The sequence below is a fragment of the Protopterus annectens genome, chromosome 14.part0, assembly GCF_019279795.1.
Source record: "Protopterus annectens isolate FY-2018-M chromosome 14.part0, PAN1.0, whole genome shotgun sequence".
NCBI lineage: Eukaryota > Metazoa > Chordata > Ceratodontiformes > Protopteridae > Protopterus > Protopterus annectens.
The window spans coordinates 1,163,847,325-1,163,863,051 of NC_056748.1; the positions used below are offsets into that span (position 1 = coordinate 1,163,847,325).

Below are 15,727 nucleotides of genomic sequence, written 5' to 3' on the forward strand. Positions count from 1 at the left end.
CCCTAATTAAAGTAATAAGATCTTCAGCCATTCTAAGTATTTGTTTCTGAGGCATGTGGGCCTGAGAATGCGCTTTGGTCGTCTGTTTCCTAGGCGAAGTGCGAACTCTGGGCCTGAGAAATTCAGTATTACTGGTTTGAAATGAAGCAGTCAGTTTAATATGAAAACCTGAAGGCCTGAATACCACCCTCAAAAGCTGGTGCCTGCACAGCGGCTCCGGACCCATTCAAGGTAGAGACAGCCGCAGGTTCCACAGTTGAAGAAGCATCTTGCGGCATACCGGACACCGAATGGGTCTCAATAGAGGGCTGTGAATCTGTAGAAGCGGGTATCAGGGGCTGTGAAAGCGTCTCACTCAGTACCGGCGGACTGGCGACTAGCTTAACAAAGCGTCGTCGGCAGTTTTGGCCCTATGCAGTAGTCGGATGGCTTATCAAAGCCATTTCGGAATACGGAGAATGACAGCGAAAGAATTTAGTGACAAAAATAGCCGGACGACGAATAGTTCGGGCATTGAATAGGCTTTTTCTGACATCGGTTAGAGCAAGAAAAAAGAATCCCCAATGGGGTACTTATCTTTTAGAAGACTTCAGGTCTGAAACTCGAAAAATGAACATTTCAGGAGGCGGCCTACCGGCACTTGCGAACTGCTTCTGCTTCGGACACTGCACAGCAAGAAAAGGTAATGTAGTGGAGTCGGCTACATGTTTTATACCCCTAAAGACTGGACGTCATGTAAGAAGCGACAGCATCCGATGCAGAAATCCCAAGACTCTGGTATTCAGGCCAACTCAGGGCTACCTGCAGGCAGATAACCCAAATGTGAGGACTGCAACAGTGAAACACGAAGAACATCTGGTGGAACAGGAGAAGGCTTGGAAGACTCCATCTGAAGGAGCTCATAACACTTTTTCTGGATATCAGTAACATTGAGAGCAATCCCACTTATAATCATCAGTGATTTACCAGAAATTCAAAACTTTTATGAGGGACAGGGCAAACACACTAGCTAAAATCATGTTCGGCTGAGATGTATGGAGAGACAGCAAAGTGCTCCTCTGCAAAATGAATTACTTTAAAAGTTGTTAAACACTTCAGCATAACACTAACATTGTTTGAATGTGTGACAAAATGAAGACGTACCACATTTTAAAAGTTTTTTAACCTGCTGCTGCTCTTTGCTTGTTGGCACTGCCTGCTGTTAGTCTGCTCTTAAAAGCACTTAGATGGCATTAACAATCTTTTTTGTCAAGTATCCCTAAGATCAGAGAAGTTCACATCTTGCACTATGAAGCTCTTAAGTTTATTTTTTTTCTTGATTTCAGAGTATAATCATGGCACTCCGTGCACTACAAATAAAGTCCTAGTAAAGTATATTGTACTTGGCATACGGTGTAATAACGCATCAAAATCACTATAGCAAAACAGTGTCGTACTAAGACAGGTAGTTGCAAGCTCAGTGCACTGCAGGAAGAATACTTGACCACCCTTTACATTTGTAATATACATCTTTTAATAAAACAGTATTATGATTTATTTTTCAGAGTATCTTCTGAAAAAAATGAACTGAAAAAAGTGCTTACTTTCCAGTGTTCCAAAGTTTTTTCCATAACAGGGTATGATGGGAAAAACACCAGCAGACCATGTGGAACAACACGACCAATGTTAACTATTGTGAACAAGCAGAAAAGAAAAAAGTTACTGTTCTCATTTTACAGCAATGGCCAAAAGGCTACAACACATTAAAATATGCAGTACACTACTGTTGCCACTATTTAGAGATCAAACACCATGGAATACGGAAATAAAGGGATGTATGATGACAAGCAATCAAAAAAAAGTAGTGAGCAGTTTGTTTCATGGATTAAGTCAGGCATAATGAGATATGGAAGCAATAAAGAACAGTTGATGTTTTGACAATATTTTAAAGAAACTGCTGCACAGTGAATTTCAGGGGAGTGCACAAATGGAATGACAGGAATATCGAATATTTTATGGTAGAAAATGGGTGGATAAGGAGAGGCTAGAACAAAAGTGCATTGAACAATGAGATGCTGAAAGACTGCAACACAATCAATGAGGTTCTAAAAAAGTGTAAACAAAATAGTACACTTCTGAAAATCCACAGGTATAAATAGCCATGAAAAGTTTTGAAAAAGAAAAAGCTAGTGATGTTAGGATTGTAATACAAAAATTGTGTAGTGGTTAGTTTTCTTTTAATCAAGAAGATCCATGAAATATAAATGTGCATTCTGAGGCTGGATGCGATACAATAATCCACCATCAGCCACTCAATTCCTTGCAACAGAAAGACTACTACATGCAAAGTTGTCAAAGCACAAGAGATTAACCGTCCTAATAACACAAGAGATTACTCTCTCTCACTGTACAAACCTCTCCACTACCACAAAACCCACCAACAAAAACCCACCACCCTTAAATAGCACAGACTAAAGCATCCCTGGTTTTACAATATAAAACACCATGGCTATATGGTGAACAAAAAATAATTTTCCTTACTTTACAATTTGTTTATTCAGTAAGGCATCAAGGAGCTCTGCTTTCACATGCTCTGGTAAGGGCCAAGTCTGGCACAAGCTATGTCTCCCGTCTACTGACCCCCCCCCCTACAGCTGTTGTGCAATATGCATCAACTGCACCATACAAACATGACACAAGCAAGTGTCAGTGGTTCAATGTGCGGCACACACCTTTGAAACTGGAAGATCAAATGAGTGTGGGTCCTATTCCTCTACTAGATGCATGGAGTCATTTATCCTACCCTGAGTGTAGCATAAAGGAAGGTGCTCCACCATCCATCCTTTGTCACAACTGCATGAATTAGGGGTAACACACAAGACTCCACAACAACATTTAATAAAAAGAGTAAGGAAATTTTCTGGTCAGCCTCAGTAAGAAGCTGAGATCCCTTATACGATCCTCCAAAGCTAGCTATGAAAACAATAAATCCAAGGACAACCACAAAACATTCTATAACTTTGTCAAGAATCTAGATGGCTACACCCAGATCTACTCTGAGTTACAGCACAAAGGCACGAAAATTACAGAACCAAATGATATTGCCAACATCCTGGCAGATTGGTTCAGTGCTAACTTTACCCCCCTCTCACCCTCTAAAGGCCCATATCTATACACGAAAAATGCAGAGTCCCTGTAATCACAACTACGCAGGTAAAAGCTGCACACTCTAAAGCCAAAAACACAGCATCCATGGGACCGGACAACATCCCAGACTGCGTTTTACACGAACTTCAGAATGAACTGGCTCCCCACTGAAGCACCATGTTCAATAATAGCCTTGCATCAGGCTTTGTGCCCACTGAATGGCGCACAGCAACAGTTTTCCCACTTCACAAAGGGGGAGCCACCACTGATCCCAGGAACTATCGACCTATTAGCCTGACGATTTTGGTCTGCAAGGCTATTGAATGTATCATCATGGAACTCATAAAAAAAGACATTGGTAACCTCCAAACTCTGGATCCCACCTAGTTCGGATTCGTGAAAGGCAGATCATGCCTCCTGAACCTGATTGACTTCTTTGAGGCAGTCACCAAAGCCGTGGATGAGAGTAAGGTGGTTTACACAGCCCTCGCCAAGGCTTTCAACACCATCCCCCATTCTGGAATTGCAGCTAAACTAGGTATAAATCCCTACATCACAAGATGGGTTGCCAACTGGCTCACTGACAGAACCCACACTGTAAAGGTTGCAGACTCCAAATCTGACCTCAAGGCAATGACAAGTGGAGTGCCACAGGGTTCCGTCCTGGGACCTCTCCTGTTTGGTATCTACTTCTCTGAAGTACAGGCTAACACAGACTAAGTTTGCAGATGACTGCAAACTAGGAGCCATAGTCAAGTCCCCAAATGATGTGGACATCCTACAGAAGGGTCTCACTGAGACAGATGCCTGGTGTCAGAGCCATGGCCTCAAGCTCAATGCCAAAAAGTGCCGTGTCATCCCCTTTGGTAAAAACTCTGCACCCATGAAGTACCACATAGGCAGCAATCTACTTAATACTGAATGCGTGATAAGAGACCTTGGGACCCAGGTGGGCAGTAGTCTCTCCTTTGATAGTCACATCGCCACAGTAGTCAGGAAGTCCTTCTACGTGGCACACCTCATCATAAAAGGGTTCTCATCCAGGAAAAAAGAGGTCACTGTTCCCCTCTACTCTTCACTCATTAGACCCATTATAGAGTACAACTCCCCTTTTGAAATGTATCTCACAAGACATCTGCAGTAGCTGTAAAGGCCACAGAAGTACCTCACAAAGAGGTTTACTGGCCTCAAACAAATGCCCTACACTGACCGCCTCAAAAAACTCCAGCTTTACTCCGTAGCATATCGCCTACTCCCAGGTGATCTCTGCCTAACATATAAAGCTATGTCAAACCCAGAGCTGTTGGACATGCTACACCTAAAGAAATCCCAATCCCTCTGAGCTACATGCTCTAGGGACCTAAACCTTGTCACCACAATAAATAGGACACGCTGGAGGGATAGATTCCTGTCCCAGAGACTTCCTATACTCTGGAACAAGCTACCCATCTCTGTCAAGCAAAGTTCTTCATTAGCACTCTTCAAGAAAAATCTTGATGAGTGGATGGGAAATAGGAAATACACCCCAGGGATCACTTCTGTGTCTCTGCTAGACAGTGGCACAGGAAAATAACTTTCTCGGGTGGCGTAAGCTATGGTACCTTGCTGGCTAGGCTTACGTAGGCCCTTGGGCCGATAGCCTAGCACCTACCTATGAACCTATGGTGCCTTAGCCAGATTTTTCTGAGCGGGAATACCAGCTCAGACCTCCTTCGAGAATAGGCTACAAGCCTAGTGCGAATAACTATCAAAAAATAAAAAAAAAACATCAAAATAAATAAAATAATGCTGAAAATTTTTTCCATGACTCCACTGCCACTCGCTCCTTTTTACACTATGGCAATTAGAAACTTATAGTTTTAATCTTTGGTACTAACAAGCTTCTTCCCATACTTCAGGGGGTGATTCTCTCAGCCTCCATTAGCCTGAAGTGCGACTCTGAGGAAGTCACTTACTTAACCAGGAAATGAATTGAAGAAATTTGGTTAGGCTCCTTAAAGGTATCATGAAAATCATGCCTAGTAACTACCTATGACTCTATTTAATGGAGGGCCTGACAACCTGGGCTCCAAGGGTGGAGAATTCAGACATCTCTCTTATTCCTGTACTCATTCTGCCTTCAACTGGCTAAGGAATTCCTGGAAAGTCATCATATGAGATTGGTAGTTGAGGGCTCCAACAGCAAGGGTAGCTGAGGTCTAGGAGAGTATTCTATTCTGTCACTGGGAACAGGATTTATGGATGCTACCACATTTGATCCTTACTGAAATCTATCAGTATAATTGAATTTATAGTATTTAAAGGTTCTAAAGCAATCAGAAGCCTAGACATTAGAAGATATGTTCCTACCATAACTTGGCATCTGTGTTGTCCATTTTCATTCTTCCTCACTGACGGGTTTCAGATCTGACTCAGCCACATTTTCAAGACATGGATCCTAGTCTCCAGTTCTTCCCGCTACCCATAATGCTCTACACCAACCCTAACTTCTCAGATCAAGTTTTCTGCCTCCCTGCCCATTGGATTATAAAGCCATTACATACAGAATAAAGACTGAGGCTCAAACCTAGAATGTGTGTGTTCCAAAAATCATCCAAAGATCCTTCTAGTAGTGACAAGGATGGGGGATTGGGAGGGAAGGTGAGGAAGAATGAAAATGGACAGCACAGATACCAAGTCACGGTAAGAATATAATTTTTATATCTGATGTTGTCCTTTTCATTCCTCCTCACTGATGGGTCAGAGTCTGCAGCTACGTAATTCTTGGGGGCCCTTAAGGAAGGATATGCCGGAGCACTGCTGAGACAAAGGAAGCCCTGCTTCTGGAGACTATGTCCAATTTGCAATGTGTATAAAAACAAGTGTGATTTTTTGACAAAGTGGCTGCAGTGCAGATATCATCAACTAACAGCCTAGAGGAAAAAGCAGATGAAGTAGCCATAGATATAGGGGAATGAGCTCTAGGAGGAGAATAAATCAGCAAAATAAAGTCAGTAAACCATTTGGCCAGAGTATATTTGGAAACTGCTTGACCCAAGCAGTTAGGGGAAAATGCTACAAACAGGTGATCAGACTTCTTGTACGGTTTTGTTCTGTAAAGATAAAAACATAGTTGCCTATGAACATCAGGATGACGTAGCATATATTCGTCCTTATTAGTAAAGTTTGGAAAGAAAACTGGTACTTGAACGGATTGCTTAATGTTAGTCTCCATGGCCACTTTAGGCATACAGGAAGGGTTGGTTCATAGAGGCACCCTATCTTTATGGAAAATAAAGAAAGGAGGCCTAGTCGATAATGCCTGAAGCTCAGAAATTCTTTGTGCTGAAGTGATAGCTACCAAAATAATTATTTTCTAAGATAAAAAAATTCATATTTCAGTTGTTAGTGTCAAAACCTGAAGGTCTAAGTAGAAAAATTCCTTTCAAGAAGCTTTACATAATTTGGAAGATGACAGAGAAGGGAATTCGTTGCCAGTGTTGAAGATAGAAATGAATGCTATCTGGAGTTTAATAGTTGAAAAACTGGCTCCTTCCTTAAAACAAGGTAGAGAGAAATAGAAAGATGGTCAAAGTTGGGGCTGAGAAAGGACCAATATTCTCTTCTGAAGCCCAAATAGAGAATCTTTTCCATTTGCTTTGACAGGCTTTCTTTGTGGAAGCCTTCAGGGAGGCCAAAATAATGTCACGAACTGGGGAAGCTATCCTGGACCATATTACTATCATTGGAATTGGATAAACCATGTAAATCAGTTTGAGGGCATGGAGACTGGAATGTTGGATTTCTGAAGGATGAGATAGGAGATACTGAGTGGGTCTCCAGTATCCATGGGGGATATTTCAGGTGAGACCATAGGAAGGGAAACCATACCTGTCAAGGTCAGAAGGGGGCAATGAAAAGTCTGTATCCCTGCAAAAATTGATTTTTACGCAGTTGATGATTTTCAACAACGCATATTATACTCGTCACACTCTTCACAAATTTGATCCGAAGAATTCACCTAAATGCCCACATTGCTTAGATCAAACAGCGGATTTGCTTCACATGTTCCTGAGTTGCAAGTGTATTTATAAATTGTGGAATTCACTCAAGTTACAGTTACAAAAAATGGGCTACCAAAACTCAATACTCTCTTGGGAGTTTATGATTCTTCATATTCCCCTGGAGAATCTAGGAAAATCAAAAAGGATCGTAATTATGAATATTTGTTTATTAATGAAATTATATATAGCCAAAAATTGGTTGAACCCAGATCAGACATCGTGGGGAAATTTCAGATTGATGGCTATACAACATATCTTAGCGCATAAACTCTTAATAAGCGACCATAAGAAAAATATCAACAATATAAAAATATGGGAGCAAATTTTCAATATTGTGTTGGCATAGAGGTGCCTATCCACTTTTTCTCGGGACTTAGAGTACAATGTAAAATCGATCTTAGATTAGATATAAGAGGTAGAGACAATACAGTTCGTTGGCTTGATTTGTTATTGTGGGTTTTCTTTTTTTTTTTCTTTCTCTCTTTTTTTCTCTTTTTTTGATTATTAGTACTGTACTTATGACCAATATATGAGATTGACATATAATGTGAAGTTAACCTATGGAAGCATTTTGTAAATATTGTACATAGTGTGTGAATTTGTAATATGGTTGTGAAAAACAATAAAAAATGTTTACTGGAAAAAAAAAAAGAAGGGGGCAATGAGGATAACTGAGCTCTTCAGCTTGCTTTCCATAGAATTTTTGGTATCAGTGGAAGGGGGGGGGGGGGTAGGCATAGGAGAGACCTGGGTGCCAGTTGTGAATCAGAGCAGCCCTCAATAACTTCCCTGAATGGGGGATGGGACTGAAATACTTGTTGCACTTGTTGAGGGGAAGAGGAAAACAGGTAACGTTTGATACTGTTTGACTGAGGGACCACTCGTGAGGAATCAGAATGGACCTGCTGAGTCCGTCTGCCAGCATGGTGGCTCTCCCTGACATATGCATTGCAACTAGAAAGCATTTTGATGAGATCATCCATTCCCAGACCCTTATGCCCTCTTCTGCACAATGAGTATGAATGGGTTCCTCTTTGTTTGCTGATGTACCAAGCTACTGGCATGTTGTCTGTATGGACTGCAGTAGTCCCAAGAGGGAGAACATGGTGAAAGGCTTGCAATGTTAGAATGACTGCTCTCATCTCTAGAACACCGATAGGCCGCTTGGTCTCCATGGGGGACCACGTGCCTTGGAGCATCTTTCCCTTGAGATGCCCACCCCCACCCCAGTTGGGAATTGTCCACTGAGGCTATGGGGGGGGGGGGGGACAATCTGCCCAAAACAGGTCATAGTCAAATATGAGGTTTGCAAATTGAAGTGAGCTCTATGGGAACAAACAAAGACTGGTAAAGAATAGACCACTGAAATGCCAAGGTCCACTGGAGAATTCTCATTAAGAATCTTGCTAGAGGAACTAGAATAATGGCAGCTGACACTGATTCCAGAGCTTTCAGCACTAGTCTTACTGGAGGGGACTGATAAGACAGTAAGTCCCGTGTCTGATACCTTAATAATGTATTGCACTCAATAGGTAATGAAGCCACTTGATTTGTAGCATTCAGTTTAGTTCCAATGAATTCTAGATTTTGTACAGAAGTCAGGTTCGATTTGGCCAGATTTACCATGATGCCTAGGGAGTTGGAGATCTGAAGCAAGTAATCTCTGGCTTGTAGAAGCTGATGCCTTGTTGGGGCAGTGAGAAGCCAATCATCTAGACAGGGAAATGCACAGAATTCTCTGAGTCTCAAGTGAGGTGCCACGACTGCCATGTACTTGGGAACACCCAGGGGGCTGTGGTGAGCTCAAACTCTGGGCAGATGTCTTCTTTAGCGCCTATCTATTTTGATGTGATAGGATCCAGAATGGACTGAACCAACCGTAACCATTCGGAACCTTTGACTTCTTCACATACTGGTTCAGATCTCTTACATCCAGAATTTACCTCAGATCCCGTTTTCCTTGGCACCAAAAAGGAGTGGGAGTCAGTCCTGAATCCTATTTGTTCAGTAGGGACCTCTTGGATGACTTTTTTTTGCAGCAGCTTTTGGACGAGCTGCATACTCCCTCTGACTGGGAGGAATGTCGGGGAGTTTCCTCTTGGGTCCCAGAGGTGGAAGGGAAAAGGGAATGCAATAACCTCTGGATACTATACTTAGCACCCAAGCACTGCTTTTAAGATTTGTCCAGGTGTTTAGGTGTGTCTTTTAAAACCTGAAGGTTTCTCAGATATAGCTCAGACACACACAGACAGACAGAATTACCAAAAAAAAAAGAATGCAAGTTAAGCACTATCCAACGATTATACACACTACAAATATGAATAAAATTAACTACTAATAATTACTTTTTTTTTTTGTTTAAGTAGCAGAAATGCAAGAAATGCCAAGGCACTTGGGAGAGGAGAAAGCCAACAAGCAAACAAAAACCCTAACACCAGCAAAATATAGGGACAGATGAGGGAGGAGAGAAAAATTATCGCAGAAAAACTATTAAAGAACTAGAAAAGTAGAACTAGGAAAAAGCTATTGATATCAAGATTAAAAAAAAATACAAGAAATAATGCTCTCACTCAGATGAGGGAGCTGCGTCTTAGCTGTAAGGTGGCAAACGAGGTCTGGGGAGTTAGGTATGGTGTAGAGCATTGAGTAGAGGTAGGAACTCAAGACAAGGATTTTTTTTAAGTCTTGAAAATGCGGCTGAGTCGGATCTGAGGGTCACATCCCAAACCCATCAGTGAGGAAGAATGAAAAGGACAACATCAGTTCAGAATGGTTTTCGCTCTCTTCCCACTACAGATAAAACAGCAATTAATTTCTCAGGCAGATTACTTAAAAGCGTAACACGTATTACAGTAAACTCAATTACGACTGCCTATGTGCTCTTTACAGCTTTTTTTGTCTTGCTACAAAATTCAGCATGTTTGCATGGCTTGGCACTCATTTGCTATGAACTGCAACACACTGAGACAAACCCACCTGCCAGCAACCACATTTCTAGATACGACTGTACTACCAAATAGTAAAAACTGACTACAAATATTATGGATAAGGACATGTCTACAACAGAATCTGACTACATTTGCCAGCTGGGTATAGGAGAATAATAGGCCAATAAATGCATCAAAAACTAAGCATACGAGATTTGGAAGACATAGACTGAAGGGAGAATATTTAACAGAGCACACAGTGCCTAAAAAAAAAAAAAAAAAAAATAGTACTAGTTATGCACTCACCACAATGTTCCATCTGTGTTGTCCATTTTCATTCTTCCTCAATAATTGTGTTCGGATCCAAACCTTGGATCTGCCGTTTTTTTTTTTTTTTTTTTACAGATTGTGACCACTAGAAAACTCTCAAATTCCTCCCTTACTCATAATGCTCTATTCCCTAACATACTTCAAATCTTCACACTTTTAGTTACCACAAAGTCAAGTAACCAAACCACGAAGGCGGAAACACCACAGACGTTTATTGGAACAGGCAACAAGTTGCAAACTAGATACAGACTAAGCACTGTTAGAATGCTTTCGCCAAACAGTTAGGCATCATCAGAGTCATAACAATCAAGCATAAATCTCATACATTTTAAATACCATCATTGTCATTACCATTGGTTGAACCAAACCCCTCCCCCTAAAAACTTTAATTATACAACCTCATAAAAAATGTAAAAAACAAAGTATAAAAAATTTTTACATAATTAAGAACACCTATCTACTAAAATTTATTCTAATGTACGTAAGTCCTGTCTATTGGTCACATTACAACTAATTTATTCAGGAATACAAACTTTAATCAATTAAAACCTTTTTGAAAAAATTAAAACATTTCCAAGTAAATGTGTATCTAATACAAATTATATCTGTTGAGATCTAAGTTTTAAAATGGGTTTGATAGAAATGTGGTCATTTAAACCTGGGGGTCTACAGGCATCTAATCTGATTTGCCATTCTGTTTCCAAGGCCCCAACACGGTTGACCACATCCCCACCTTCACCACAATCAATTACCCGGCCTATTACAAAAAATAAAAACTTTTTAAACTCACTACATTGTGTACTATGTACATAAAGTGCATTGTGCAGATCTTTGTTTTTAATTGATCTTAAGTGCTCAGAAATCCGGTCTCGAAGCCTCCTAATAGTTTTGCCTACGTAGTAAGCATTACAAGATACACAAGAGGCAAGGTATACAAGGTTTTTTGTACAACAATTACACTGTCCTGGACATTTGATAGTGTATTTATACCCTTCAACACATACATATGTACCCTCATTCACAAACCTACACATTCTACAAAATCCACACTTTTTCATATTTGACCTATAATTTATTATTTTGTTCTTTTCCAAAATGTCCTTCAGGTTCTCCCCTCTACTGTACACAATATTAGGATTTTCACCCAGTGATACTTCAAATCTTCTTTGTTGGCTTACAGTATCAAAAGAAATATTTACACCCTAGTAACAGAAATCAATACCTGGAGCACAACATAAGGAACAGTGGTTTCTGTGATGATGCACCCTTCTTTATCCAGAGCTAGTAGTCAATATGCCTCAAACCTCACCACTGACACTGGTGACAGGCGGTCGCTAAAAACAGGAATAATGGATTTACACAGCATTTCAAATGCAGTTCTCTGCATCAACACAATTTCCCCATAGAGTACACAGGGAACATGCTCCACTGGGACTGGACTCTGTCTCTCCAGATCCCAAACAAGCCCCCCTTTGAGTACTATGCCCCAGTTCCAAGTATCTGACGTACACACTTGAATATCTGAATTCGCATCACACACACACATTCCGACACACACACACACACACACACACACACACACACACACACACACACACACACACACACACACACACACACACACACACATACATGGGAAAGGCTAACACAGATTCACCAGCTGTGTCCCCTCTCTCCAGATTACAGGGTAGATGCCACCAGCCAAATACTCTGTCTCTTACAAGGGGTAACCAATTATACTGTGTCAAATTAATACTGATATAATTTGTAGTAAGTGACCAAAGTAGTAAGACTTTTTGGAGTGGCCACAGTGACACTGAAATAAGCACAAGTACCCTCAAGATATACAAAGTATTCAAAAAAGACCAGTCATAGCAAAAACATATACAAATTAATAATGGATAAAAAATAGAAATTAGGAAAATACTTAATATTTACTTACAAAAAAACAGTTTTCAGTTACAGGAAATATAAAATAACACAGTTGGACAGACTCTCATATGCAGAAAATGAAATACTACTAAACTAATCTCAAAGTACATTTCCTACCTTAACTGAAGAGAAACTGTCCCTAGTTAGTTCACTTAATATCACAAGGTAAGACTTACTACTGAGATGCTCACTTTCACAAGGCAATATGAGATACACCACTGAACAGTACAACTAACAACTATTAAATAACTCTAAGCAACTGAGCTGCGATAACTGACAAAGATCTTTTATATATCAGATTCCAAAGAAAAACAAAAACAAACTGCTGCCAGAGTTAGGTCCTTCTGCTGGTTGTAGAATTACATCACATCTAATCACCTAACTCTGGCACAGTTCACAGTCAGAACTCTTAAGATTCTGCTGCAGCATTTTTTTTTTTTTTTAACATAAGCATCTTTTACAAATACATTTCTAATACAAGCAGCTGTAAAAATTTGAGTCAAATACAATAATATCCACAAAACTTCAGCCAGTCATGCTGGCATATGCCACACATACACGGTCTCACATCTCCTGATACAGCTGGCAATACCTCAAAACATCACAGTTCTCTTACAACCTCTTGCTCTTCCAGAAGTCTTTACTTAAAAGGCAGGGGGTTGGTGTGAGGGGAGTTACGGAAGAAAGAAAATGGATAACACAGATGGAATGTTACGGTGAGTACATAACTTCTTTATCTGATGTTGTCAATTTTCATTCATTCCTCAACAATTGGGGCAGAGTCCCCAGCTACCTGAAATTCCAGGAGGACTCTAAGGAAGGATATTCCTGAACACAGTTGAGCCGAAAACTGCTATTCCCCTTGAGATCAGGTCCAAGTTGTAATGAGTAATAAAAATATGAGGATTAGTCCAAGCGGCAGCAGCATAGATATCGTTCATGGAAGTTCTGGATAAAAATACTGATGATGATGCCATGGACCTAGCTGAATGAGCTCTGAAATGTTTTGCTAAGGAAAAAAGAAGTTATGTCTTACCATAATGTTCCATCTGTGTTGTTAATCTTAATTCATTCATAACTGATGGGTATCGGTTCCGTCCTCGGAATCAAGTCAGCCTTACAGCAAGCTCGAATCAGCCAAAAACTCTCAAGCTAAGCTTTTACCCATAGTGCCCTTCTAACAGTTACCTCAGATTAAGTTTGACTGTGATAAGAAAACCAGAGGCTATTTCTCAGCAGGTTCCTTAGAGTGATATTTGTACCCAGGCAATCCCCCAGGATCCTCTAGGAGGGGGAAGAAGGGCGGGATGTAATGAATGAATGTAGATGAACAACACAGATGGAACGTTATCGTAAGGCAACTTCTTTGATGTTGTTCATCTACATTCATTCCTTACTGATGAGGCAGAGTCCCTAAGCTACCTTATATATTTGGGTGACTCTTATGGAAGAATATTCCTGAGCACAATCGAACCAAAGGAAGCTCTTCCCCTGGAGAGTAGGTCCAATTTGTAATGAGAGATAAAGGTATGAGGAGTAGCCCATGTTGCAGCTGCATAGATATCGTCCATGGATGCCCTGGAATGGAAAGCTATTGAAGTTGCCACAGATCTGGTGGAATGTGCTTTGATTTTGCCCGGTGTAGGGTTTTTCGAACATTGATACACCATGAGTATACAGTCTCTTAGCCATTTGGATAGAGTTACTTTAGAAACAGTTTTCCCAAACTTTGGGCTTGAAAAGGATACAAACAATTGGTCTGATATGCGGATTTCCTTTGTTCTGTCAAGCTAAAATCTCAACTGCCTATGTACATCTAACAGGTGAAGACGATATTCTCCTTTGTTTGAGAAATTAGGGAAGAAAACTGGTAGGTCAACAGATTGGTTTACTGTGAAATCTGAAAATTTGGGCAGAAAGGAGGAATTTCTCCGAAGTGATACTCTGACCTTATGAAAAATTATACAAGGACGTTTAATAAACAGGGCCTGAAGCTCGAAAATACGTCTAGATGAGGTAATGGTCACTAGGAATAAAGACTTCCAGGGTAAGAACTTGATATTGCCAGGTAGCAACAGGTTCAAAAGGGGGTTGCGTTAAAGCTTGAAGAACTAATGTGAGACGCCAAGGTTCGGTGGGTTGCTTAATGGTGGTCTAATATGAGATATACCATTTAGAAGTCTTGCAGAGATGATGGGAAATTAAAGAAGAATCCTTGAAACCATTATGAAAATTGGAGATGGCAGCTAAGTGAACAAGGATGGTTGTCGCTGCAGCTCCTGCTTTGAAAAAAATTTGAAAAATAATCCAAAACTTTATTAACTTGAGCTGAATAAGGATCAAGTTTTCTTTGCTCGGACCATATTAAGAATCTTTTCCATTTACTACGGTAAATTTTCCTGGCGGATTGTTTATGCAAAGCCAGAATAATGTCACGCACCGAGGAAGAAAGATCATTCTGCCTGGCAATTACTGGAAGTGGAGAAACCAAGCCTTCAGGTTGAGACTGGCTATGTTTGGGTGAATTAACCCTTGGGGGAGGGGATCAGATCTGGTGTTGGATCCAGGATCCATGGCCTGTCTAGCAGGTGAAGCAAAAGAAAGGGGAACCATGCTTAACGGGGCCAATACAGTGCAATGAGGATCACTTTGCTTTTCAACTTTTTATGTGGTAATACGCATCCTGAAGGTCCTTTGAGCACATCCAATCGTCCTTGTCCAAGAATGGAAGAATGGACAAACCCGTGACCATCCGGAATTTTGCGTGGGTGACAAACTTGTTAAGAACACTGAGATCCAAAATTGGCCTCCAGTCACCTTTTTTGGCACTAAAAGGAATCAGGAGTAGAATCTGAATCCCATTTGGTCTGGTGGGACTGTTTGGATGACTTTTTTGACACAGCTTTATTATTATTTCTTATTATTTCTATGGCAGCTGATTCCCTTAGACTGGGTGGAATGTCAGGAATATGTTTTTGTGGATTTGGAAAGGAGTTTAGTGGAATTTTGTAGCCTCTGGTGATTATCCTCTGCACCCAAGCATCTGTGGTTATGCAATGCCAGGCTGGTTGGTGCAGGGAAAAACATCCCCAGACTGCTTCCAGAGGAAAGCAATTGGGCCGTTCTTCAGGAGCACCGACAGGCCTGACCAGAGATAGAATCTTTGGAGCCCTGATTGTGCGGGCCCCCTCTGCTTCTGTAGGAGCATCTTCCATTAGAGTTGCTGCCTCTGCCTCTGGGGGAGAACTCGCCATTTGTGTCACGAAAAAGACCCTGAGACTTTTTGTGCCACATTTTTCCACTCAGCTGATTCCTGGAATAAGAACTCAGGAGGAGTGGAGAAACGCACACTTATAGCAGGACAGGACT

The 15,727-nt window shown here is 40.9% G+C and overlaps 1 protein-coding gene across 1 annotated transcript in view; it reads right to left on the reverse strand.

The window, feature by feature from the left end:
* Window positions 1–15,727, reverse strand: part of RTEL1 (regulator of telomere elongation helicase 1) — a gene marked incomplete in the record, with an annotated part of 4,697,248 nt that overhangs the window by 2,747,286 nt on the left and 1,934,235 nt on the right. Inside the window, 1 exon segment of the mRNA XM_044056976.1 lies at window positions 1,584–1,669. Within this exon segment, the coding sequence (XP_043912911.1) occupies window positions 1,584–1,669 (86 nt within the window).